This window comes from Sorex fumeus, unplaced genomic scaffold (assembly GCF_029834395.1).
Source record: "Sorex fumeus unplaced genomic scaffold, SorFum_2.1 ptg000067l, whole genome shotgun sequence".
Lineage (NCBI taxonomy): Eukaryota > Metazoa > Chordata > Mammalia > Eulipotyphla > Soricidae > Sorex > Sorex fumeus.
In genome coordinates, this window is record NW_026606124.1 from 1,066,859 (window position 1) to 1,094,128 (window position 27,270).

General features: G+C 43.6%; 1 protein-coding gene across 1 annotated transcript in view; it reads right to left on the reverse strand.

Annotated features, from left to right (window-relative positions):
* SCAPER (S-phase cyclin A associated protein in the ER) overlaps positions 1 to 27,270 on the reverse strand; it is a 377,689-nt gene that overhangs the window by 336,785 nt on the left and 13,634 nt on the right. Inside the window, exons 3-4 of the mRNA XM_056128752.1 lie at positions 23,065 to 23,135; positions 19,537 to 19,734 (exon numbers count right to left, since the gene is read on the reverse strand). Of these exons, the coding sequence (XP_055984727.1) occupies positions 19,537 to 19,734; positions 23,065 to 23,135 (269 nt within the window). The remainder of the gene's footprint in view (positions 1 to 19,536; positions 19,735 to 23,064; positions 23,136 to 27,270) is intronic.

A 27,270-nucleotide genomic window follows, 5' to 3' on the forward strand; every position in this document is an offset into this window, starting at 1 on the left:
TTATTTTTGATGACTTTCAATTTACCCTGGTTTTTAGTGGTCACATGTGTTTTCGCTATCAGAGCTCAGAAGCTACTGTGGTCTCCAAAAACCAGAAAGATTTACTGCACTCCTCAGAATTTTATGTGTTTAGCTCTTAGGCTTAGGTCTTTCTGATCCATTTTCTGATCATTTCTGTACATGGAGAGGTGAAGCTCCAGAATCATTCCTGTATATGAATATCTAGTTGTCCCAGCAACATTTATTGAAAAAGACTATTCTCTTCCCCCTGTTAAATGGTCTTAGCACCTTTGTCAAAAATCAAGTGTCCGGGGGGAAAGGCAGTTAGGATAGAGAATGGAACAGTATGAGAATAATAGCTGGAAATGGTCACCACTTTGGACAGAAACTGAGTGTTGAAAGTAAGTAAAGGGATATACCTGATAACCATTCAGTATCTGTATTCCAAAATACATTGCCCCAAAGAGAGAGAGAGAGACAGAGAGAGAGAGAGAGAGAGAGAGAGAGAGAGAGAAGTGGGAGGGGGTGCAAGGGAGGTGGGAGGGGGGCACAAGGGAAACTGGAGACACTGCTGGTGGGAAATGTACACTGGTGAAGTGTGCATGTTGGAACATTATATGACTGAAAAGCCCAATCATGAACAACTGAGTATCTCACGGCGATTCAATTAAAAAAATAAATAAATATAAAAAGTTTAAAAAATCAAGTGTCCACTTGACTCCAGGCTCCCAATTCTATTTCATTATGTCCACCGTCCTCCTCTGCCCTGGAGCCACCACGCTGTTCTTCGTATACTAGCTTGGCAGTAAGGTTTTATTTACTAGTTAATCTGCTTTTGGCGAAACGAGCTCATTTTATTGAAACGTCTTAGAAAGATATGAGGGGGACAAAAGAGAGCAGGTACATGTTGAAGCACGAATATGGGTTTGAAGGACCAGTGTCTGCAGGAAGTTTTGAATTCAGAGGGTCTTCAGACTTATGTTCTTTTTCAAATTTCTTCTGGCAATTCACTACCCCGTCCGTGTGTTTCCTCAAGACTTTAGGGTCAGCTTGCACAATTCTGCCCAAAAAAATGGAACTTAAGGGGGCTGGAGCGATAGCACAGCAGGTAGGGCGTTTACCTTAAACGTGGCCGACCCAGTACGATTCCCAGGATCCCATATGGTCTCCCGAGCACCGCCAGGAGTAATTCCTGAGTCCAGGAGTAACCCTTGTGCAATGCCGGGTGCGACCCAAAAAGAAAAAAAAAAAAAACAAAGAAACTTAAGAATTCCCACCAAGGGGCCAGAGGAGCCAGGACAGAGGTGTCCCCGTCAATTCCTGACACTACAGTGCCCCTTAATGATCTCCAAGCGTTGCCCTGGAAGTCCCCAAACACTGGCAGGTGCTGCCCAGGTGGCTGTGGTGACTACATCACTGCAGAGGCCAAGGCCAACAGCACTGCAGGCCTTAACACTGAGCCCTAGCGCCCTTAAGAGAGGCCGGAAGTGGACCCGGGGCCTCTTGAGCACCATTTTTAGAAAGCCAAAAGTGAATAATTCCAACGAAGATATGACTAAACATGTATTTTCCTTTAGGGAATATTGTCATCTCTTAATAATAAATCTTCCAGTCCATGAATTCATACATTTTCCCCTTTATTTAGATCTTTAATTTATCATGTAGTTTTCAGTATGCAAGTCTCGTGCTTTTTAGATGAACTATATTTTTATGCTATTTTTTGATTTTTTGGTTTTTGGCCATATCTAGAAATGCTCAGAGGTGACTTCTGGCTCTGCACTCAGAAATCACTCCTGATGGTACTCAGGGGACCATATGTGATGCAGGTAATCAAACTCAGGTCGGACACATGCAAAACCTGTGCCTGACCCACTGTACTATCTTTCCAGCATGGTTAATTTTATTTTGAAATGTTTTCTTCTTTTTTTCCTTTTTGAGTCACACCTGGCAATGCGCAGGGGTTCCTCCTGGCTCATGCACTCAGGAATTACTCCTGGTGGTACTCAGGGGACCATATGGGATGCTGGGAGTTGAACCAGGGTCAGCTGTATGCAAGGCAAACGCCCTACCCGCTCTTCTATCACTCCAGCCCTGTTTCCTTCTTTGTGATGCCATCATAACAAAACTTCAGTTTCCTTAATTCCATATTTTAGACTCTTCGCTGATAATATGTAGACACCACAAGTTATTTTTTTATGCATCAATCTTGGATTCGACAATCTCGGCTGAAACTATTCCCTCTAACAGCTATGTGTACATGTGTGAAAAGTACCTCTAGGACTTTAATTTTTAAAATTATGCTATCTGCAAAATAGGGCGTAACTCCCCCCCCCACCCCACCCCCCCACCACCCCCCGCCAATCTGGATGACTTCTGTTTGTTTTTCTTGTCTAATTGCCCTGGCTAGAACCACAAGTGAAATACTGAATGGAAGTGGTCAGAGCCAGCACCATTGTTTCATACAGGTCCAGAGTGGGGAGAAGCTTTTGGTTCTGCCATTAAGAATGATAACAACGATGTTTTTCATAGATGTTCTCTAGAAAGTTCAGGCAGTCCCCTGCCAGTCCGCATTTGTTACATGTTTTTATTATGAAAGGGTGTTGGACACTGTCGACTGATTTTGCTCTATCGTATGGATTGCTTTCTCTTCATTCTCTTAATATAACAAGTTATACTGGTTGATGCTCATATGCTGAACAATCACTGCATTTCTAGGATATATCATTGGTAATGGTGTATAACCATGCGTGCCACTGGATTTGGTTTCTCATACTTCATTGAGGGTTTTTGTATTATGTGTACAAGAGACACTGGTTTCTAATGTAAGAGATACTGGTATTATTTTTGTCTAAAATACTTAGAAAAATTCACTGGTAAAACCTTTTAAGTTAGGTATTATTTGAGGAGTGGTATTTTTAATTATAATTTTAATTCCACTGCCAAAGAGCACTGCTTCTAAGAACTCCCAGAAAACTGAATGAACAAAATAAAGGAATGAATAAATAATGCTGGGGAATCTAACCAGCAAAGGGTAAAGTAAGTTCAGCTCTTTGCAGGGTGTTCCACGTGCTTTACACATATCTTTCAAAAATTTGTATTGCTAACCAGCATATCCACTTGCTTTCTAATTCTCAGGCTGAGTTCCTACATAGACTCTTGTAGAAAGCAATCCTCCACCCTGCTCCCTCCCTGCAACAAAGCACAGAAACAAGATTCGGACCTAAGCAATCAAACTTACTTGCAAGGGACTTTGCTCAAACAAGGAAAAAAATTAAAGAGGTGAGTGGTGCAGCTTAAAACAGTAACAGCTCCTAACTGTAGGCTTCATTTCCTATAGTTCCTTACTGGTTTCCACCTTCTGTCTATTCCAGACTCACTGACCTGACTGCTGGTTCTGTGACCTCACCGATATTCTCCCAATGTTTTGATTCTTTTTAAGTCAGCTAGAGTTTATTTCTGTTGCGAGCTACCGAGAGTCTGACAAGTCATACTAAGAACCACAGTTTAAGGAGGCTAAATGAAATAGGACAAAATGAACAAGTCTAACCATAAAGAATACCTGAAAATAATCTCATAATTGAGATTACAGTGTAAGACTGGAGACTGAACTTTAAAAGACTACATGGATGGTCTGGTAGCTATTTTCATGTTTAAGTGTTTGCCATAAAAGGATTACACTATTTCTGTGTGAATTTAGTTAGGAAAGCAAAACTCCTGGATGAAAATGACAGGTTTTTAGGAAGGAAGGAAGGAAGGAAGGGAGGGAGGGAGGGAGGGAGGGAGGGAGGGAGGGAGAAAAGAAAAGAAAAGAAAAGAAAAGAAAAGAAAAAAAAGAAAGGAAAATGGCAGTTTTTCGGCAGGCAAAGCTATTTAAAAAGAATTAGTTGCCAGAGGAAAAGTGGTCATGGTTAATTATGTAATCAGGTAACTCTGAATTCTGAAGTTCTATGATTTACTCACCAAATGTTGGTGGGGACTTACTATATAGCCAAAGTGCTGAATCTAGGAAAACCTAAACTGAAGGAAAGCAATAAATATACCATGCCTTGAAACACTGTTGGCATGTCAGCAAATGCTGCTCTTTCACCTGAATGAATCAGGCAGATTTTCTCTCTCAAATGTCCCATACGACATTTAACCATGATATTTGACTATTTTTTTAAAGGGAGAATACTTTTATTCGTATTTGGTGGGGGTGAGGGATTGAACCGTACCCAGCTGTGCTCAGAGAACACTCTCGGGAGTTCAGGAGACTCTGGGTACTAAGGATCAAACCCAGGTCAGCCACTTGCAAGGCAAACACCCGATACGCTACACTCTCGCTCCAGAAAAATATCTGTGGTGATTTCTGAAAAACATTACTTATGATCATTTACAATCCATCATCTTAAAGTAAACGTCTATCCTCTCCAAAATAATGCAGCCTAAAGAAGTGTTTAAGTGAAGCTACTCACTGCAAATAATAAACAGATTCCAGAGAATTACCCAGCATTGCTTTTCACTTCACAGTGCCAAGGTCGAACCCAGGGCCTCTCACACATGCCTTTTTGCATGGGACTCGACGACTGGGTTCACTGAGTGACCTTCCAGGCCCTGCAGGGAACTACCTAATAAACAACGAAGTCATCCTCTCTTGTAGTCAGTCACCCTACTTCATACAAAATAATACTCAGGTTCGAGTCATCTACAGACCCCGTACCCACTGAGTCTCACCCACCACTGGAAACATCTCTCGGCCTCCATACAGGTTCAGCAAGAACAAAGGCAAATCTGCTGAGTGAAATGAGTCAGAAGGAAAGGGACAGATACAGAATGACTGCATTCATTTATGGTATAAAATATATATATATGCATATGTATCAATACTTTCATTTTTCATTTTCATTTCATCATCCTGTTATTCGTCAATTGCCTCGAGCAGGCCCCAGTAACGTCTCTTTCATCCTAGCCCTGAGATTATATTCAAGGCTATTTAGGAGAAAGAGACCCATCATTGTTACTGGTATTTGGCATATTGGGGACGCCACGGGGAGTTTGCCAGACTCTGCCCTGTGGGCAGGCTACATTCGATAGCCTGCAAGTTTGGATCCGGGCCAAGTATCTATACTTGAAGAAGAAAATCCATGGCCAGGATAAACAGGGGTGAGGAGAACTGATCGAGGGTTGGAACTAACCACAACTGTGTGTGGGCTGAGAGCAGGTAAGATAGAGAAGAGACCAGTGTGACAACAACAGCTGGGAATGAACATGCTGAACAAGATCTGAGGGCTGAAAGCAGGTAAGGGATATTCTTGATAACCTTTCAGTATCAGTACTGCAAATCACAATGCCCAAAAGGGGGGAGAGAGAGAGAGAGAGAGAGAGAGAGAGAGGAAAAGCACCTGCCATAGAGGCAGGCAGAGGGTGGGGAGTGGGGGGTGATGGGAGGGACCCTGGGGACACTGGTGCTGGGAAATGGACACTGGTAGAGGGATGGGTGTTGGAATACTGTAGGACTGAAATCCAATCATGAGCAACTTTGTAATGCTCTAAAATAATTAAAAATTAATTTAAAAATAATAATTAATAAAGGTAAAGGTAAAGGCCCTCCAGTTGATCATCGATTTGCTCGAGCGGGCCCAGTAACGTCTCCATTGGAGACTTTGTTGTTACTGTGTCTGGCATATCGAATACTCTCGGTAGCTTGCCGGGCTCTCCGAGAGGGGCGGAGGAATCGAACTCGGGTCGGCCATGTTGGCCAATAATTAAAATTTTAAAAAGATAAAGGGGGAAAGAAAAGAACAAAGGCAAAGATGAAAACATGCAATGATTACAACAAAGAATATTTTGGGGGGCCACACCTGGCAGCGCTTAGGGGCTAATCCCAGCTCAGTGCTTGGGGGGCCACGTGCAGCCAGGGATGGAAGCTGGGGCTCTCACAACCAAAGCACTGTGGGCCGTCTCCTGACGCCAAGGTAAAGAAATTTAAAGTGCATTCACTTCATCAATCTCCTATCATTCTCACCTTTCCTTGCAGATATACATACGGTCCCATCTTACTACCAAAAGCAATTTCCACGGGGCTGAAGCGATAGCACAGCGGGTAGGGCATTTGCCTTGCACGCAGCCAATCCGGGTTCGATTCCCAGCATCCCATAGGGTCCCCCGAGCCTCACCAGTAGTAATTCCTAAGCGCAGAGCCAGGAGTAACCCCTGTGCAACGCTGGGTGTGACCCCTCCAAAAAAGAAAAAGAAAAAAAAAGCAATTTCCGATGCTCCCAGGAAAAGACTACCAGATAATATCAGACAGTTTTTAAAGCCATCATTTGTTTAATAAACATTTTACTTGTAACTGCTAGGCTGACTTCCTTATATCAGTGGCAAAGGCCTCAAAAAACCTGTTTTCTCATACATTTTGAAAGATATAGAGGCTCTCTGAAAATAAGACCCAAAACTAATAAAAATGTAAGCCAAATTATTCACAAATGAAATACAGTACCATGCTCACTTTAGTAATACGAGTTATATTCTACTCTAGGACTCTTCTGAACAAAGAAGGATTGTTTATTTCCTTTCAAAGGTGATCCCTAGTGCCAAATCACTGGTAATAAAAGTCTTCTACAATCAGGAAAAGGAAAAATTAAAAAATTCACTTGACTTCCTTTTCCCAATTCTATTAATATAATTCAAATTCTTTAATTAAATTCATTCAACTTAAATCACCTACATTAGAGGCCAGAAAGATTTAATTCAGCGGAAGTTATTTCAGACGTCTTCTACGGATTTCCCTTTCTGCTAAAATAGGAAAGCGGGGGGAAGCTCTAAGAGCGCACGAATATGAGTATTTATACTTGTGATATTAGTTGGCATAGCAGAAAGTACATTTGGTGGCTTCGACGGTTTTAAGGAATGTTTAGCTCAGTGTTATCGGGAAGGATCAGAGTGGCAGCACGCAGCTGTAATCGGAGTCGTGTCCGACGAACAAGGGAATACAAACAAGACAAGCAGCTGGAGTGGTCTCCAGCCACTGATGTTCATCTTTCCCCCCGCAGCTATGAAGGCCATTTTGTCAAGCAGGATGGAACAGAACAAAAGTGGCTCTGAAAGTTATGTTATGGGCCTGCAGATAACGGCATATAGATGTGCAGCTAAAATTACCAATTAGTTTACCAATTGGCTGCAACGGATTCGATTGGTTTGTAATTAATTCGAGTTACTGGCGCACAGAGCAGGACGGTTGGCGCCATCCCTTTGTCCTCGTGACACACAATCCGAGGGCACAGGCCCCTGGGCCCCGGACACCGACACAGCCGCCGATTCAGCTCCAGGAATGAGCAATGTGCTGTGCCCTGTGCTGAGGAAGGGACGGGAACAGGGGTCACAGAAGAAGCCAGCGATAAAAGGGAACCTTTGAAAGAAAGACCTTTACCGAACAATTTCTGAAAGCATAATTTGAAAAATAAAATAAAATAGCTACCTAGATTTTTTTTAATGTAGGAGTACTGCTATTTATTCAGCCACTGATTAGCTGATTGAATTGGGCATAAACTCCACTGTCTAGATTTCTTTGTAATAAGCAACTTGTGGAATAAACAGTTCAAAAAGAAATCAGGTGAAAACAAAATGGCAAGCGAACCATTTTCAAAACTCTTAAGAATAGCTCACTGTCATCTTCAATGCCAATCCTTCAGGTCTTTTAAGTATCTCCCCTTAATTTTCAGTATAAGCAACCTGGGAACAGGACACCTCATAAGTTCACCAAAAGAAGACCTGTAGGGCAAAGTGCTTTAATTCTATAACTTAACAGTCTATTCAATATCCCCACAGCTTTGAGGATAAAGAAAACGTGCAATTGTCCAAAGAAATACTACACAGCCACAAAGAAAATTTAAATCATGAAATTCCCATATAAATGGATGAACATGGAAAGTATAATGCTGAGTGAAATGAGTGAGAGGGAGAAGGACGGACAGAATGACTGGACTCACCTGTGGGATTTGAAAAAAAAAAAACAAAAAACATAGTATGAAACTAATGCCCACGGACGGTGGAAACAAGCCCGAAGGAATGGTCCACAGTTGGGAGCTTACCACAAGTGGTGGCACAGGGAGGACAGAGATGGGATAGAGAAGGGACCCTTGTGACAAAGATAGTTAGAACTAGTCACTCTGGATAAGAACTGAGTGCTGAAAGTAGGTAAGGGGACAAACACGAGAACCTTCCAGTACCTGCAGTACAAACCATAATGCCCGGAGGAGGGGGGCGGAGGGGGAGTGCCCGGCAGGCGGGAATCTGCAGGCTTTGTGGTGGGAAACGCACACTGCTGAAGGGATGGGTGATGGAACACTGTGTGGCTGAAAGCCAGTCATGAACAACTTTGTCACTGTGTATCTCGTGGTGATTCCATTAAAAATAAAAAAGAAATTTAAAAGGAAGAAAATGTGCAACTGTCTAGGTAATGATGCTGATCATTTTTACAATGAATGATTTTCATCGAAGTTTACTTATAAGTTGACTTGACTAGATGTTTTCCTCTAGTGATATTTCCCACTAAGAGAACCCAATAAACCAATTAGAGCTAGGAATAATTTGGGGGGGGCTGGGGGTGGGGAACGGACAGATGTGTTTGGGTGGCAGAACATACACCTTGCCTATGCAGGGCCCTGGACCAGGTCTGTGGCACTGAATCCTCCTGAGCGTAAGCACAGCCCAGGGGCTCCCAGCACCAAGCACAGCCTTCTCAGCCCCACACTGGTAGGAATGGTGAAGATTTTTATTTAAAAGAAAAAGAAGAAACATTTAAATTAAAAAAAAAATTAAAGATGATAAATAACAAAAGCCCTGAACATCACCAGGGGTGACAAAATATAAATTAAATTAAATGTTTTAAAAATAAATAAGTACAAATAAGAAGAGTAAACAAAGACGCTGGGGAGGGGGCAGGGGAGAATGGGGGGAGGGGAATGATTACAGGCTCAAAATCAATATATTCACATAATAATTCACTGCTGGTGCCTGCACGCTTAAGTCTCCACAGCTGCTTCAAGGCATTTCTTTGGCTTGGACAGTCTCCCAAACTATACACTCACATTAAGGCAGAAGGCTTTAATCTTCCTCTAGAGCGAACTCACTGACAAACACAAAGGCCAAGTAAGGTTCGGTGGGGCTTTATTTTCCAACCTGAGACAACCAGCTTAGAGGAAACGCTGAGAGAGCACACCCCTCCCTTCTCGCTGGCCGAGAGACGGCCCGGCATCTTCTCCCCAAAAGAAGATGATGCGGCAGAAGCTTCCCCTGGAGGCTGGTCCCAAGAGCCCTCTCAGAATGGGGGGCGGGTGGATTCCCCTTCCTGCCTGCAGACACAGCAGCCCCCAGCCATATCCATTGGCCCAGCCACACAACTGAACCTCATCAAACTGCCAAGCCTCCAAACTGTTCCAGTTCTATAGCTCCTGCCGTATGCCACCAAGAAACACCTCAAAATTTCATAGTACTGTCAGCCCAAGAGGAGAACAGAAAATCTGATCTAAGCCTGAATTAGCACTAATCAACACAGGAGACCCTCAGACAATGACTTTAGTAACATCATTGTGGGATACAACAATTATCACAAATTGACTAATGTGAATCCAAGTCTCTTTTCTTTTCTTTTCGGGTCACACCCAGTGATGCACAGGGATTACTCCTGGCTCTGCACTCAGGAATTACTCCTGGTGGTGATCAGGGGAATATAAGGGATGCTGGGGAATCGAACCCGGGTCAGTTGCATGCAAGGGAAACACCCTATCCAGTGTACTATCGCTCCAGTCCCTGAATCCAAATTTTGATGACTGTTATATTTACATTTGGGCCATATGATAGTAGGACTGGTGCCAGAATATTTAATGCCTGAAGTCACTGTATTATAAACAACTTGGTAAATCACGGTGTTATGATAAAAAAAAGTTAGGACATATTGAAATAACTTTGAAATAATACTCAATAGTAAGTACGAAGCCTACTACTCTCTTTTTAAGGAACAGCACAAATACCCTTGCAATGGCGGAAAATGGGCTCTGGTGGAGGGGTGGGTGCTTGAGCATAGTCTGACTAAAATGCAATCATGCAAGCTTGTAGCTATCTCACGATGATCCAATAAAATTCATTATTTTAAAAATAATAAAAAAAGAAAAAGAAAAAACAAGTAAAAAGAAAAAACAAATACCCTTGCAAAAAATTCTTCCCTCCTTCCCAGTGCCCAAAGCCCTTCTTTTTCCCCCAACATTACAAAGTTGTTCATGACTGAGTTTCAGTCATACAACGTTCCTTCACCAGTGCACATTTCCCCACCACCAACGTCCCCAGTTTCCCTCCCCCGACACCTGCCACCTGCCTCCATGACAGACACTTTTCTTCTTCCTTTTCCTCTCCCTCTCCCTCTCCCTCTCTCTCTCTTCCCTTTTCCGCACTGTGGCTTGTAATACTGTTACTGAAAGGGTACCGCCTTACCTCCTTCAGCACTGAGTTCTTGTCTAGGGTGATCATTTCCAACTACCACTGGCAATAGTGGTCTCTTGTCCTAACCCACATTCCCCAGTTCTCACAGCCCTTGTTTCTACTGTCTTTGGGCAGTATTCACATATTTCATACATATGTATACTATACATACACACCTGGGAATGTTAGCAGATGTAAAACTACTGCTAGTTAACACAAATTCAAAATTCCTAAGTACTATTCATGAACCTGAAGGGGGAAAAAGATATTCCTTTCTCCGACTATAATGCAGCTCACCTTTTCAGAGAAAAGCAAAGTGAATTTTCCTCAAACCTCCACCCCCGTTGAGTCACCAGCCATGAACCATTCTTTCCTAGCAAAACTCTTGCATTGCATTAAAGGAAAAGCCTTGCTGTTGTGAGCCAATACAAATAAAGTGTGTTGTGTTATGACCTTTTCAGACTGGCAAAGAGCATGCAGTGAACTTTGTATTAAATACCCAGCAAGCTGCTGAATGAAAGCTAAGTCCACTCAAGGTCGGGTCCTCAGTTCTGCTGCTACAGCTTAATTAATATTACACATGTCACTTGGTTTTCCAGTTTTCTATCATTGTAAGAAAGTTAGATTTTAAGATGTCTAAGACCATCTTCAGATATCAGAATTTATCATCATTCGATTTCAAATTCTGGTCCAGTTTAGTTTCCATTACCAATCCATGTACATTTTAAAATTGCTTTTTCTGACAGACTAATTTTAATATCTTAATATTCCCCTGGGGCTGGAGCGATAGCACAGTGGGTAGGGCACTTGCATGCAGTGACCTGGGTTCTATTCCTCTACACCTCTCAGAGAGCCCGGCAAGCTACTGAGAGTATCCCACCCGCACGGCAGAGCCTGGCAAGCTCCCGATGGCGTATTCGGTATACCAAACACAGTAACAACAAGTCTCACGATGGAGACATTACTGGTGCCCGCTTGAGCAAATAGATGAACAACGGGAGGACAGTGCTACAGTGCTATATATGTTTACACATTACATATGGCTAAGGGTGCAGCTCAGCAGACAAGCACTTACTTGCCAAGCATGTGGCGATGTGCTAGGCTCAATACACGGCACCATAAAAAAGACAAAAACAAAAATCCACTGGAAATGCTCTCCTGTTATCTCCCCTTCCATATCAGAGGATTCCATCAACTACTGTCCAGCAAGTTCCTCTGATCACTGCCTCCAACAACAGGAGAAAACAAGGTACCTCTGAAAGCAAACAAATCAAGGCGTGCAGAGCAGGGAAGGCAGAGGCACACCCTGAGACACTGCACCTTGCCTCCATACTCCTTCCCGCAGCCTCAGAGCAGGGGCCCCAGAGCATGCCAACAGTCACAGTCAAACCCTGACCCCAGGGAGAAGCAGAAGCAAGAGCAGCAGGTGCATTTGGAGGGATCGGGCATGCCCCACCGCTACCCCCAGGGCACCCAGTGGATTCCCCCCACCCCTGTCAATGCAGTGGAACCAGACCAAGGCCAAAAGACAGCACCCCTGAGTGACAGGTGATGACGTCACAGAGGTAGCCGTAAGAACCTGAGTGGCAAGACAAATGTCAGACAGGGAACAACAACCAGCCTATTGCTCCACATACGCACGGTGCATAAGGAAACAAAACAGGGGGTATGGTGCCGTCAGCAGGACAATCTGTACCTGTGAGGCGAGTGCATCAGCAACCCGATGGCGCCTTAAGACTTCCAGATACCCCAAAATTGCTGCTGTGCCTTTGGCCAGATCCCAAAAACTTGGGGCAAAGTTTACCAAGAAAGTAAACGGCCAAAAGTTAGGTATGTGGGAAACACACCCACAAACCACCTCCGGCTCAGCTATATAATTGGAGGCATGGCCTCTCTGGTTCCTGATAAAACTGCTTAATGGCACCGTGATCCCAGAGACTCAGAAATGAATCTCGGAACCCAAAGACTTTTGGCAGAAATGCATTCTGTTCCTGCAGTAGGTTACAGGTGCTGGGCCACCCCAGGTGGGACTAGGTTTCATGTCTGGCCTGTTCCCCCTGGCGGCCTAATGGCCGCCATCCTCCAGAGGCCACTGGACAGTCAGGCTTGAGCCCTCAGTGATAAGACATGTGGGACCTCACGGGATGGTGGTGGAGCCGGCCCTTTCCTCCCCATCCCAACAAGACTGCAAGTCGCCACCCACAAATGGCCTCTCTGGCTCCTCATCAAGCTGCTTAATGGCCATGATCCCAGAGACTCAGAAACAAATCTCAAAACCCAGCAGGTTTTGGCAAGAAATCCCTCCAGACGTAATTGTTAAAATTTCAGAATCTCAAAACTGCGCAGCCACTACTGCAGCCACACAACATCATATGCTATTCATAACCAGCAATAGAAAACAAATTGTCTACTGCTGCCTTTTCAGCAAATCTGATTGTTGGGGTAAAATCCCAAATAATAAAGGTGGGTCTGGTGTCAAAATATTGAATGTAGTCAAAGTAGAGAGAGAGTAATGTGGAAATCATCTGCCCCACAGGTAGGAAGAGGGTGGGGGATGGGGGTATACTGGGGGTTTTGGTGGTGGAGAATGGGCACTGGTGAAGGATGGGTGTTTCATTGTATGTCCAAGACTTAAACCCGAAAGCTTTGTAACTGCTCTCACAGTGATTCAATAAATAAAATTATGCATGGTAGCATGTTACTCCCGTTTTTTTTTTTTAATCAATTTGCTCGAGCAGGCCCAGTAACATCTCCATCATGAGACTTGTTGTTACTGTGTTTGGCATATTGAATACCTCACAGGTAGCTTGCCACGGTTTGCCACGTGGGTGAGATACTCTTGGTAGCGTGCCGAGAGGGGCAGAGGAATCGATCCTGGCTCGGCCAGGCCAGCTGCGCGTAAGGCAAACGCCCTACCACTGCGCTATCACTCCAGCCCAAATAAAATTATTAAAAAAAAAAAAAAGGGAAGCAAAACAGGGGAAAGAACAAGAACAAAGAAGGCTGCAAGTACAACAGAGGTGACTGCAGGTGAGAGGAAATGAAGGGCAAGCAGGGGTAACGAGGCAGATTATACGGTGGAGGATGGAAGACTTTTGGAGACAAGCATGATGCAAAGTATGCAGATACTGGCAGATACAGCTGTACAATTGAAGCTGTCGTAAAACAGTGTTATTTCGGTTTTAGAAAAAAGAGAGATCTGAGAGATAATACAGCGAGTAGGCCGTTGCCTCACATGCACCCAGCCCAAGTTCAATCCCGGGCCCCACACACAGTCCCCTGAGCCTACCAGGGTGATCCCTGAGTGCAGAGCCAGGAGCAAGCCCTGAGCACAGCCAGATGTTGCTCCCAACCCAAACCTAGTCAGGAATGTAGCGCAGTAGTATAGCGCATGCTTCATATGTGTGAGGTTGTGGGTGCAATCCCTGACACCATAAAAAAAAGAAAAAATACAGTTCTTAAATGTTATCAACTTTTTTTTTTCTTTTTGGGTCACACCTGGCAATGCACAGGGGTTACTCGTGGCTCTGCACTCAGGAGTCACTCCTGGCGGTGCTCAGGGGACCATATGGGATGCTGGGAATCGAACCTGGGTCGACCGCGTGCAAGGCAAACGCCCTACCCGCTGTGCTACCTCTCCAACCCCTAAATGTTATCAACTTTTAAGAGAATAAAACCCAAAGCTAGCAGAAAGAGAGAATAAAAGAGATAAGCAAAAAAATAGACAATTTTTAAAAAGTAGAAAATAACTGATAGCTTCATACAGTGAAAGAGAACCAAGATACATTATTACTAAATTTCAATGTGAAAGTGGAGATATTTCTGGGGTGAAAGAGAAGTGTGGGGGCAGCGGGGGGTGGGGGCGGGGGGAGACGGGCAGGGTAGGGCATTTTCCCTGCACGTGGCTGACCTTGGTCCAATCCCTGGCATCCCAGAGTCACCTGAGCACTGCCAGGTGTAATTCCTGTTTGCAGAGCCAAGAGTGAGCCCTGAGCACTGCCAGGTATTTGCCCCCTACCCAAGAAAAAAATTCTACAAAAATAAAAAGAATTGTAAAAGTACAATGAAAAACTGTGTGCCAGCAAACTGGATGACCAAAATGAAATCTCCTAATGAAGAAAAACTCTGAATCTGATGCCTTTGTTGGGAAATTCTACCAAACATATAAAGAAATAATACCAATTTATGCATGAACTTTTCAAAAATACCATTAAGGATAGCAAACAAGAGACTTTTTACATCCCTCAACAATGTGCACAAATCCACAACCAAATGCTGTCACTGTCACTGTCCTCCCGTTGTTCATCGATTTGCTCGAGAGGGCACCAGTAACATCTCACAACAAATTGTGAGACTTGTTATTGTTTTTTGGCATACTGAATACGTCACAGGTAGCTTGCCAGGCTTTGCTAATAAATGAAAATCTGTGGTTATTACAAAGGACTATAGAGAAAGACCAGGCACAATCATTCCTGGAATACAAAGGTGTTTAACATCAAAAAACAAACGGACAGACAGGCAACCAATCAGGGGGCTGGAGAGATCAGTACCATGGGTAAGGTGCTTGCCTTGCACGTGGTAGACCAGGGTTCAATCCCCACTACCCCATATGGACCCCCAACACACACCATGAGTGATCCCTGAGCCCAGAGTCAGGGTCAGGTAGCAAGAACTGGTGATGAAGGAATAAGTGAGACTGTGGTTTCTGTCCTCGTGGAGTTTAGTGTCACATAAAAATAAAAACCACTACCGAGAGTATCTCGCCCGCACAGCAGAGCCTGGCAAGCTACCCATGATGTATTCTATATGCCAAACACAGTAACAACAAAGTCTCCAATGGAGACGTTACTGGGCCCGCTCGAGCAAATCGATGATCAATGGGAGGGCCTTTACCTTTACCTTTACCTTTACTAAATAGACACACAGTTTCGATTTACAAACATTTCAAATGTATTTCTAAAAAGAAATGCAGGTTCTGAGTGTAAATTAAATGATAAACTCGTTTGAAATATGGAGAGGCCTCCCAGAACACTTGACATGCTGATAGCTGGTACTGTAATTGGTGTTAGTTAAACCACATCCAAGTGTGACCCACCACTGGTACACAGGGTATCAATGTGTTCAAGAGAGAGCTCGATTTTGAACACGAGTTTCGTACAAAGGATGGAGGAATTGCTAGGCAAAGAGGAAGGAGCTGGAAAAAATAAGGGCAGAAAAACTTGAACAGGGAACGGTCTGCAAGCACACGGCATGCTGGAGTCACTCAAAGGAGCCCAAATGGAGTGGATGGAGAAGAGAAAAACGATATGAGACGTACTTGGATCAGGATGAGGAGGTTGATGTTCAGAGCGAAAGGAAACTCTGGAGGATCTGTGATCAGAGAAAGGAGGGAGGCTCTCGGTCAGACATAAGTTTCACCATGCCTAACTGTGGAAGTGGACAGCAGGGCTCAGACAGCCCCAGATGTCAGCTGTTCTCCCACTAGGGCAACAGCTGGGCTTCCTTCGCAGCTGCAACAGCCAAAAGGAGGAGCGAGAAAGAGAAAGAGAAAAACAGGTTCCAGCCATAGAGGCAGGCGGACATTGGTGGTGGGAAATGGACACTGGTGAAGGGGCTGGTGTTGGAACACTGTATGACTGAAACCCGATCATGAACAACTTTGTGACTGTTTACCTCACAGTGATTAATGTTTATCTTACAGTGATTAATAGTAACTGGAGGAATCAGATTTTTATGGTTTGATTATCACAATGAGCATTATCACTGTCAGCATGAAAAGCTTCTGATGTTTAAAGAAAAATCTTTTTTTTTTAATCAAAATCCCATCCTGATACTTCAGTGAGTTAACACTTGGTGGTAGGAAACACCATTGGACTTCATTTTCTATATAATTTCCTCCATAAAAAATCATGTGGGCCTGGATATCTGTTTACTCAACAGATCAGTCAGATTGGCAAATCCTCTGATTTTGTGATTACAAATAACAAAAGATTGGATGAAGAAATGACATTTAAGACAGGTGTTTTTCAGCTGAAAGCTGGTAGCACGTGCTGGGAGAAAAGACAGCTCAGATTAGAGAAGGGAACACCAAATAAAGGGTGTTTGGAGGATTCTCTCAGGATAGGAGATGCATGCTGAGAGTAGACTATGGACCAAACACAATGGCCACTCAATACCTCTATTACAAACCACAACACCCTAAAGGAAAGAGAGAGCAAAAGGGAATGCCCTGCCACAGAGGCAGGGCAGGGTGGGGGGGGTGGGGTGGGGGTGGGAGGGTTACTGGGATTATTGGTAGTGGAGAATGGGCACTGGTGGAGGGATGGGTACTCGATCTTGTATAACTGAAACCCAAGTCTACCACTGTACCTCATGGTGTTTCACTAATAAAAATTATTATTATTTTTTTTAAAAAAAGGTGTTTTTACAGAGATGTGTCGGGCTAACTGTGATCAGAATGTCTGGTTCCATAAAGTAACAAAATAGGAGACTAACACCCAAGAATGGCTGAGATTAGTACCAGGAATTTTGCTCCATGGCTTGGAGGCCAGCCACACACGCTAGGGCAAAAGGTAGCTCAGATAGAGAAGGGAGCACCAAATAAAGGGTGTTGGGAGGATCCTCCCAGGATGGGAGAAGCATGCTGAAAGTAGACTATAGACCAAACATGATTGCCACTCAATGCCTCTCTTGCAAACCACAACACCCAAAAGGAGAGAGAGAACAGAGGGAATGCCCTGCCACAGAGGCAGGGTGGGATGGGGGGGATGGGGGGTGGGAGGGATACTGGGATCCGTGGTGGTAGGAAATGGGCTCTGGTGGAGGGATGAGTATTTGATCATTGTATAATTGAAACCCAAGCACAAAATATGTAAGTCTACAACTGTACCTCATGGTGTCTCACTAATAAAAATTTGAAAAAAAAGAAAAAAAAGACAGCACTGTAAAAAAAAAAAGTCTGGTTCCTTGGGGACAGAGCAATAGTATAGTGGGTAGGGCACTTGACCTGCACACAGCCGCGTGTTCAACCCATGGCACCCCAGATGGTCTCCCAAGTGCTCGTCAGGAATGCTCCTTGAGCACAGAGCCGAAGTAAGCCTTGGGCACCACAAGCAAAACAAAAAAAAAAAAAAAGAATGCCTGGCTCTGAGTCTGGAATCAAGAAAGCTGGACTTGGCTGGAAGGCAGTGTGGTCCGTCATTCCTCCACCCAGAGCTTTGTGAAGGGTGAAAAGCAGCCAGAATTGGTTATGCACGTTGTAGATAACAAAAATGAAGAAAAATTTGATAAAGTTAGAGTAGAGATGTATTCTATGTTCTTTGTACTCAAAAGTTGCTCAAAAGTTCAAGATGCTCAAAAGTTCATACGGAGAGAAAAAATTTTTAAAAATCTGAGAGTTTGAAATTTATTTTCAGGGGGTAGGAAAATTTTTTTAAAAATCTGAGAGTTTGAAATTTATTTGTAGGGGGTAGGACAAAGTATAGTAATTAGGGTGCAGACCCTGCTGCACCCGGCGCAGGCTTAAACCCCAGCACTACATGACCCCCAAGCACTGCTGGGTGCAGACCTGGAAGCCACCAAGCACCCTAACTGGGGTGGGGACTGGTGATACCACACACTTCAAAAGCTAAAAAACAAATCCAGGATTTTAACCGTGCTCACTAGAGAAACAGAACCTGTGTAAGTTTCTAGGAGAGCGATCACTCTGGTCTTTATCCAAATAATTTTATTCGCTATGAAGTAATCTAGTTTTGCCTGTGCTTAAAAGGCCAGGCTTTGTAGTTAGTTTAAAGACAGACTGTATTATGAGTCTGTTTCATATCCTATGACAAACACGAGGCTATCTGAAATCAGAAAACACACCTTGCAATGACATCCCCATCCCACCCAGGGCTGTTATGGTTAGCCATCAATCTCACTTCTCCCAGACCCGAGTGATCAGTATCTCAGGGATTAAAGACATTAAACAGGAAACCCAAGAATGTAAGAATCTCACGGGTGCCACCTACAGGAGAGAGAGGAGAGTGAGGGAGGGCGTGTGAGAGCATCAAGCCAACCTAGGGTTTCTGGCCCAGGACTACATACCAATACAGCCGTCTACCAACTCTTGCACAGAACAAGAAGGCACATCATCAGGTATACAAGCAACGACAATCGCCAAAGAAACAACAGCAAGAATACTCTTGGAAACCGTGACCATGGCACCCCGGCACTCGCAGAAGCTGAGGAAAGTGTGGGGTCTGGGCCAGGGAAACAAGGAGGTACTAGGCAGAGGGACTGGGCATGTGCCTTGCACAAAGCTATCTGGGGTTCGATCCCCAGCATCCCGTGTGGCTCCCTGAGACCCATCAGGAGTGATCCCCGAGCCCAGAACAATAGTAAGTCCTGAGCACTGCGAGGTGTAGCCCAAAAGCGAACAGCCCTCCTACACACACACACACACACACACACACACACAAGCAAAACAGGAGTTGCTGATGGAAGACAAACTTATAGTCACAGACAGTATGCTCTGAGTCTCTGAAGCCCACCACTGGACAGCCTAGTGCATATGATAGTATTAAACACTTGAAATTTGTGAACCAAGAAGTGCCTTGAGTATTCTCACATCCCCCCAAAAAAGTTAACTTTGTGAATGATAGCATAACCAGCATGTGAATGGTAGTAAACATTTCACAATGTAAACATATAACAAATCCTAACAGTTACAGACCTTAATTTTTGTCAATTAAATCTCCATAAAGCTGGGGGTGGAAAAACAAGTCCGAGCCATATGGCTGATTTCAGTGCACAGATCAAAAGAACAATTGTTCATTTCATTGCCAAGGGAATGAAATGAAAAGCTTACCAGTCACTAACCCCAGAAAAAGTGAGGAACGTGATCAAGTCGCACAGGTGCCACTAACATGGGCTTCAAATGGATCGCATAATTTTATGGGTTACATTATTCGACCTTTCTGGTCTTTTCTGCTGTGTGGCGGCAGGGCTGGAACTCGGGGCTTCACGTCTGCTAGGCTTGCGCTCTGCCCTCAGACAAATCTCCGGCCTGAGAGCATCGCAAATCCACCAGGCAAGTCTCACCTTACATTCCACCACACTCTGATCTGATTCACAAGTCACGTAGATCTCATCCACGGCTCGGCGAAGATTATCAAACAGAAACGCCCAGTACCGGGCTCTCAGGTCAATCTTCCGAGGGTGCCTTGTTTTAATGGGGCTTTTATCAAAGTGCTTCTCTCCAGTTGTAGATGGAGGTATTTTACAGTCGACTCCAGCATTCTGGGCAAATAAAACATGAAAAAAATGTAAGTAAAAAGCTTCTGGGAAATGGATTTTCATTTAAAGCCTGCAATTTTTGTGGGTGCGGAGGTGGGTGGAGTCATGGGGAAAGAGGTCCACACCACACCAGGTGGTACTCAGGGCTTACTTTTGGCTCTGTGCTCTGATTAATCATACAACTTAACTTAAGTTAATCATACAGAATTCTCATAAATACTCATCTTCGCCCATCTGTGCATTTGCTGTGGCATGCATTCATTTGTACATGACTCAAATCACCCGGCCCTTTGGGACCAAAGAGATAGCTCAGTGGCTAGGGCGTTTGTCTTGTATTCAGCTGACCTGGGTTCTATCTCCACACGCCATATGGTCCCCTGAGCACCACCATGAGTGATTCCTGATATGTGGAGCCAGTATTAAGCCCTGAGCACTGCTGGGTGTGGCTCAAAAATAAACAAACCCAAGCACAAAAATTTGTAAGTCTACAACTGTACCTCATGATGTCTCACTAATAAAAATAAATTTAAAAAAAAAGTAGCACTGTCCTCCCATCGAGCAGGGACCAGTAACGTCTCCATTGTGAGACACGTTGTTACTGTTTTTGGCAAATCGAATACGTCACAGGTAGCTTGCCAGGCTCTGCTATGCAGGCAGGGTACTCTCGGTAGCTTGCCGGGCTCTCTGAGAGGGGCGGAGGGATCAAACCCGGGTCGGCTTCGTGCAAGGCAAACGCCCTACCCACTGTGCTATCACTGCAGCCCAAAAGAACAAAAGGACTTGGCATTTTACTGGCTTCTTACAGCTCTTACCCTTCAAGAATACGGCAGGTTCAGGGGAGGGCGATGGCTTGACAGTAAAGTACATGCAATGGGCCAGAGCAACAGTATAGCAGGTAAGATACATGCACACAGTCCACTGCAGCTTGATCCCCAGCACCCCATGTGGTCCCCGGAGCCCAGGAAGGAGTGATCCCTGAGCACAGAGCCAGGAGTAAGCCCTGAGCACTACCAGGTGTGACCCAAAGAGAAGGAAAAATAAAAGAAGTCCATTCAGTCCTCAGCCAGAGATCGACTCCCTCCAGCTGTGACAGGCCACAGCCTCAAGCAGACAGTAGCTTTTTCTCCTCCTAAAATAGAACCTTGCATGAATCCAAGGTTTTATGCCATAAGCTTGTCCATCTCCTCACTACACTCAGAGCACTTCAGTCTCCCCTATCCATTAAGTCTGTGTGCTCAATGCACTCAGCTGGCAGTGTGTATTTAATGTCTGATCCTCGGAAGTATTTCACTTATTTTTAGAAGCTTTTTTTTAAAGTATTTTATCACTGATGTGCATGAGGGGTTGTTTATGAACTCACAAAAGCAGCTTGACATTTTTTTTCACCTGAAATTAAGTTTTATAGTTACATTCTATAAACTGGAATATGTGATAACACGATCTAAAATAATATATATGAAAAGTTCATGGAAAATCAGAAAATGGATTAAAAAGCTAATACAATAATAGCTGTAAAAAAATTAATACAGTGCACTTGTGTATTTTGAAGTTTTAATAGGGGGTCAGAAAAATAGCACAGGGATTAAAACTCATGTCTTGCATGTAGCTGACCCAGGTGCTGGTCCAGGAGGCTCCCAACCAGGGTGGGTCAGCCGGGGTAACCCCCCACGCTCTCTGCCCCAGGCCCCGACCACAGGTCTGGAGGCAAATCACCATGGAAGCAGCTCCTAGGCCTCCTGGGCACTGCTTTGGAAGCTGGAAAAAAAATTTTTAGTAGTAGAGCAATTTGAAAATATTTTAGAGTCAACATACCTTTACCATCCTACACCTGAACACTTCATTATACCAACAAAGATGATCATCAATGAATTCAAACAAGTGGGGCTGGAAGGACAGGAAAGGGGCGGAAGCATCTGCCTTGTGGTCAGCCCTGATCACCTGAGTATCACAGGGTGCCCCCTGCAAGCCCCCTGAGCAACACCAGGTGGCCAGGATAACCCCAGCACTGCAGGTTCCGAGCAGCACCTCATCCTCAGGTCCTGGCATTAGGCTCAGGCAACTGAGAACGACAGGGAAGGGCCCGGAGTCTCCCAAGCACTGCCAAAGAGCCTAATTAACACGCATAATTAACTCACAGAATTGGTGGTTTGGGTTGAAATCTTATCTGTATGACTTAGTGGCAAGATGAAAAAAAACCTCTACCTCTGATTCCTAATTTGTAAATGTATGTATAATATGCATCAAAAGGCTGTTATGAAAAGCAAATAAATTTATACCTGTGAAGTGATCTGAGCACTTGGGTGAGTACAACTAGGTACTTACTATTTTATATATTTATGTACTTTACATATATCTGTAAAGTTTTAAAATGTCATAAGGAAGGAAGATAAAAGAAGAGAGAAAGAAAGAAAAGGGAAGGAGAAAGGAGAGGAGAGAGGGGTGCCCCTAGCAAGGGAGAGGTGACCCCAGCACTGAAAAAAGAGAAAAAGAGGAAAGAAATGTTTAAGATTATAATAAACAGTTTTCAAAACATGGAAAATTTACATTTTACAATTCTAATTAAAATTCTGTAAAACAGAGCCAGAAACACAGTTCAAAGGGATCAAACACACGTTTTGTGTGCATAAGCCCCAAGTTCAGTCTCCAGTAATCCTGCCACATGGAGCCCCGTGGCTCCTCAGCTCTGCCCTGGTGAGGCCTGGTCGCTCCTCGGTACTGCCCAGGTGCGTCCCGGTGGCCCTCATCACAGCTAGCACCCAAGAGTAGATTTAGCGGCCCCATCGGCACCCTTCTGCCAAACTTCAGGTTCAGCAGGCAAATTTCCCAGGGGACATGTGGAAGAATGCTTCATCAGCACCACTGTGATTCCATATGGCATGGAATATGGAATCTTCAGGCCCAGCTGCATATTGGTAATTATCATTAGAAGTGGCCCTTGGGGCTTGAGACAGTGTAGAGTTTAAGGTGCTTATTCGATCTCCAGCACCCCGTATGGTCCCCAAGTACCAGCAGGAGTGACCCCTGAGGACAGAGCCAAGAGTAAGCCCTGAGCACCACCAGGTATGATAGCCCCCTAAAAATATAAAGGTAGCCCTCAGGCTTCTGGGCACATTTGGAGAGCTTCTCCCAACCCCCCCAAAAGAAGTCAATAGGGGCCAGGGTTACTGCTCAAGAGAGAGCACATGTCTAGCATGTGTGAGGTCTGCATTAGACTGCCAGCACTGCGCGCGCGCGCGCGCACACACACACACACACACACACACACACACACACACACCCCAGCACCACTGGATATGTCGCATAGGGAAAAATGCTAAAAGTCAAAAGTTGTACCTGCTTAGTAGTTTTATGAGTACCCTGAAGTGTCCTCTTTGATTTTCCACCAGCTTGACATTTCGATTTTCCTTAAAAGGCAAGAACAAATAGATAAATATATAGATCAACAAAGAAAATCGATCTGCATAAATTATTCAGGCATTTAATCTCTTGATGAGGACTATAATCAGTATAATCCATACATGGTCCACATGAGCTACAGATGCAATAAAAAAATAAAAAAATAAATAAACAAATCTATTACCAAGGTCCCGGAGATTGCTTTTATTGAATAACTCTCTTATAACAGGAATTATTCAGCTCTCTAAAAGTCAGATGTTCTGACAATTTAAAAGAAAGATCAAGAATCCAGAGCAATAATACAGCACGTAAAGCACTTGTTTTGCACACAGCCAAGCCGGGTTCAATCTCTGGCACCCCATATGGTTCCTCCAAGCTCCACAGGACTGATGCCTGAGCACAGAGCCCGGAGTAAACTCTGAGCACTGCCAGGCGTGGAAAGCTATTCTTTCAAAAAAAAAAAAAAGAAAGAAAGAAAGATCAAGTCGGTGACATCTGCCTTCTTAAATACAAGTCTGGAAACTCAAATTTTCTACAGTGAAACAACTGTTTAGTCATACAGAACCTCAGTATTTTTGTTTTAAATAGGTTTATGGAACACGATGTTTTGGCTGGTTGACTGGTTGGTTGGTTTTTCCTTTAGTTTGAAATGGAAGTTTTGAGGCCAGAGTAATAGTACGGTGAGTAAGGCACTTGCCTTGCGCATGGTCAGGCCAGGTTTGATCCCCAGCACCCCATACAGTCCCCCAAGCCCACCAGGAGTGAGGCCTAAGAACAGAGCCAGGAGTAAGCTCTGATCATCAATGGATGTGGCCTAAAAACCAAAATCAACAACAAACAAGAAAAGGAAAGAGTGGTTTTCTTGGGGTCTTTCATATCTTAGAAAGACTAAAAAAATAGGGCCCAAGCACTGCAGAGTGGATCTTGACTAACCACCTCTTTCTCACTGTTTTTAAATAGGAAAAACATCAACTATCATTTTATAGGCAAGCTTCTTGAGAACAATCCAAATCAAGAATATTCTATAACGTGCAACAGAATAACTTTTCTCTCTGAGAAGTAACCATGAAGGTCACAAAAGAAGTAAAAATGGAAATCACATAACTATACACAGACACTGAGGATATCCCTCCGAGGGTGGGGGGTGGGGTGGGGGCTCCTTCCTGCTTCAGAAGGGGAGGCAGGGAATGCAACACTCACCTAAACCATCCTTTACTCAGCCTGGCATGATGAGGAAAAATGCCAAGAGTAGGTTTCTTAGAACAACAAGTGAAATGACCAGCTTCAAACAAGTACCAGAAGAAACAATTGAAAGAACAGAAGAAAATTGAGGGGAAAGAACATGAATGTTCCTTCTCAAAGAAATAAACAGAACGCTCCTTATGAAAAATTTAGCTACTAAATAAACTAAATTTTAAAAACATTCATTTGTATGTCAATTATGTCCTAAACAAAAATAAATATAATTTCCCCTTCTAATAATCTGCCTCTAGTAGTTTGTGTGACTCAAAATAACTGCTCTCTAAAAAAATACCCAGAAGCCCTGGAGAAGATTCCAAGCCCATAGTTTTAAATATTAAAATGCTTTTATGATGAAAAAAAAGTGGCAGTCAAATGAGTTAGATAAATAGACTACTGGAATAGAATATGAGGAAATGTGGACATTGAATCTACATCAAAAGTCACACTGCAAATCACTGGAGAAAAGTAAGTGATGTTGGGTGAGTTCTGCAATGAGGAACTTGATTTCCATATGGAAAAAAGTAAAATTAGAAGCATGTCTCTCAGTTACAGCCCAGGTCAACTACAAATGGTTCTGGACTCTCAATGTACAAAGCAGAAAATATGAATCTGATATGTAACCTTCTGAGAAAATAATGTGTCTTGGTAGTTAGCTAAGAGTATTCTCAAAAATAAAATAATAACAGACTAGACCCAGGAGAGAACTCAAAGGGCAGAGCATGTGCCTAGAACATGCAAGGCATTAAGCTGGACCCCGGTACACATGTACTCCCTCCCCCATCATTGTTGGGGGTAGTCTTGAGTGCCACCAGGCCCTCATGGGGACCAAGCACTGCAAGGTGGATCTCCACTGAAAAAAGGAAAAAGAGCCTAGCAAAAAACAGGCTAACAACCTCAACATCAGACCGGAATCTATAAGATACATTGAGGAAAATGTTGGCAAAACCCTTCATGACACAGAAGCTAATAGTGTTTTCAAAGATGTCACACCGCTGGCCAAGCAAGTGAAAACAGAGATAGACAAATGGGACTATCTTAAACTAAGAAGCTTCTGCACCTCAAAAGAAACAGTGACCAAAATACAAAGACAGTCTACAGAATGGGAAAGGATATTCGCCAACTACACATCTGATAAGGAGTTAATTTCAAGAATATACAAAATACTGGTTCAACTCCACAAAAAGAAAACATTCCACCCCATCAAAAAATGGGGAGATGAAATGAATAGAAACTTTGACAAAGAAGAAATCTGAATGGCTAAAAGATACATGAGAAAATGTTCCACATCATTAATCATCAGGGAGATGCAGATCAAAACCACAATGAGGTATCACTTCACACCACAGAGACTGGCCCATATCCACAAGAACAAAAGCAACCGGTGCTGGTGCGGATGTGGCGAGAAAGGGACACTCCTTCACTGTTGGTGGGAATGCCGACTGGTTCAGCCCTTTTGGAAAACAGTATGGATGATTCTCAAAAAACTAGAAATTGAGCTCCCATTTGACCCAGCAATACCACTCCTGGGAATATATCCCAGAGAGGCAAAAAAGTATAGCCGAAGTGACATCTGCAATTGTCTGTTTATTGCAGCACTCTTTACAATAGCCAGAATCTGGAAAAAACCTGAGTGCCCGAGAACAGATGACTGGTTAAAGAAACTCTGGTACATTTACACAATGGAGTACTATGTAGCTGTTAGAAAAGACAAAGTCATGAAATTTACATACAAGTGGTACAACATGGAAAGTACCATGTTAAGCGAAATGACTCAGAAAGAAAGGGATAGGCATAGAAAGATTGCATTCATTTGGGGAACATAAAGTAACAAAATAGGAAACTAACACCCAAGAATGGCAGAGATTAGTACCAGGAATTTTACTCAATGACCTGGAGGCCAACCACACATGTTAGGGGGAAAGGGAGCTCAGAAAGAGAAGGGAACACCAAATAAAGGGTGCTGGGAGGATCCTCCCAGGATGGGAGAAGCATGCTGGGGGTGGACTATCGACCAAACATGATTGCCACTCAATGCCTCTTTTGCAATCCACAACACTCAAAAGGAGAGAGAGGGAAATGCCCTGCCACAGAGGCAGGGTGGGATGGGGGCTGGGGGTGGGAGGGATACTGGGATCTGTGGTGGTGGGAAATGCGCACTGGTGGAGGGATGGGTGTTTGATCGTTGTGTAATTGAAACCCAAGCACAAAAATGTGTAAGTCTGCAACTGTTCCTCATGATGTCTCACTATTAAAAAAAAAATAAATTAAAAAAAATTAATACTGAAAAAAAAAGAAACAGGTTAATCGGTTGACTTCTGGAAAAATCTAGAACAATGTAGGGATCAAAAAAATAATGAATAATAATCCATTTAGTGAGAAACCAGGACCAATTTAAATGTAAGCTAGTAAATAACTAGCTTAAATAAATCTAAATGAATACGTATAGCCACCAAAAGGGGGAGTCTCTTATGAACATTAGAACGTCAACTAACAAACGTAGAAAAAGCGAGATGGATAGCAAGTCACCATTTTGCATCAACCAGAATATTAGCTTAGAAAGCAAAGAATTATCAACAGAAGCTAAAAGTAGTGGATGGACCATTTGAAGAGAATCAGGATATGCCCAGAGTTTTCAATTATCTTATCAGAAAATTAGGTATTAATTACAAAAGGGGGGGAGAGAAATCAATTATTTAGCCAAGCAGTGAAAGTTGACGTCACTAGTAATAAGACAAATCTACGTCATTTGCCAACTATGTCGCACTGAAGAGGAAAACAGCCAATTTCTCCAAAATACCTAAATGCAGCCAGGAAGAGATATCAGACAAAGCCAGAGGAAGGTGGACTCCGGAAGGCCAAGTAGGTCTCTGGCACACTGGAACAGCCTATTCCTCTTCCCCA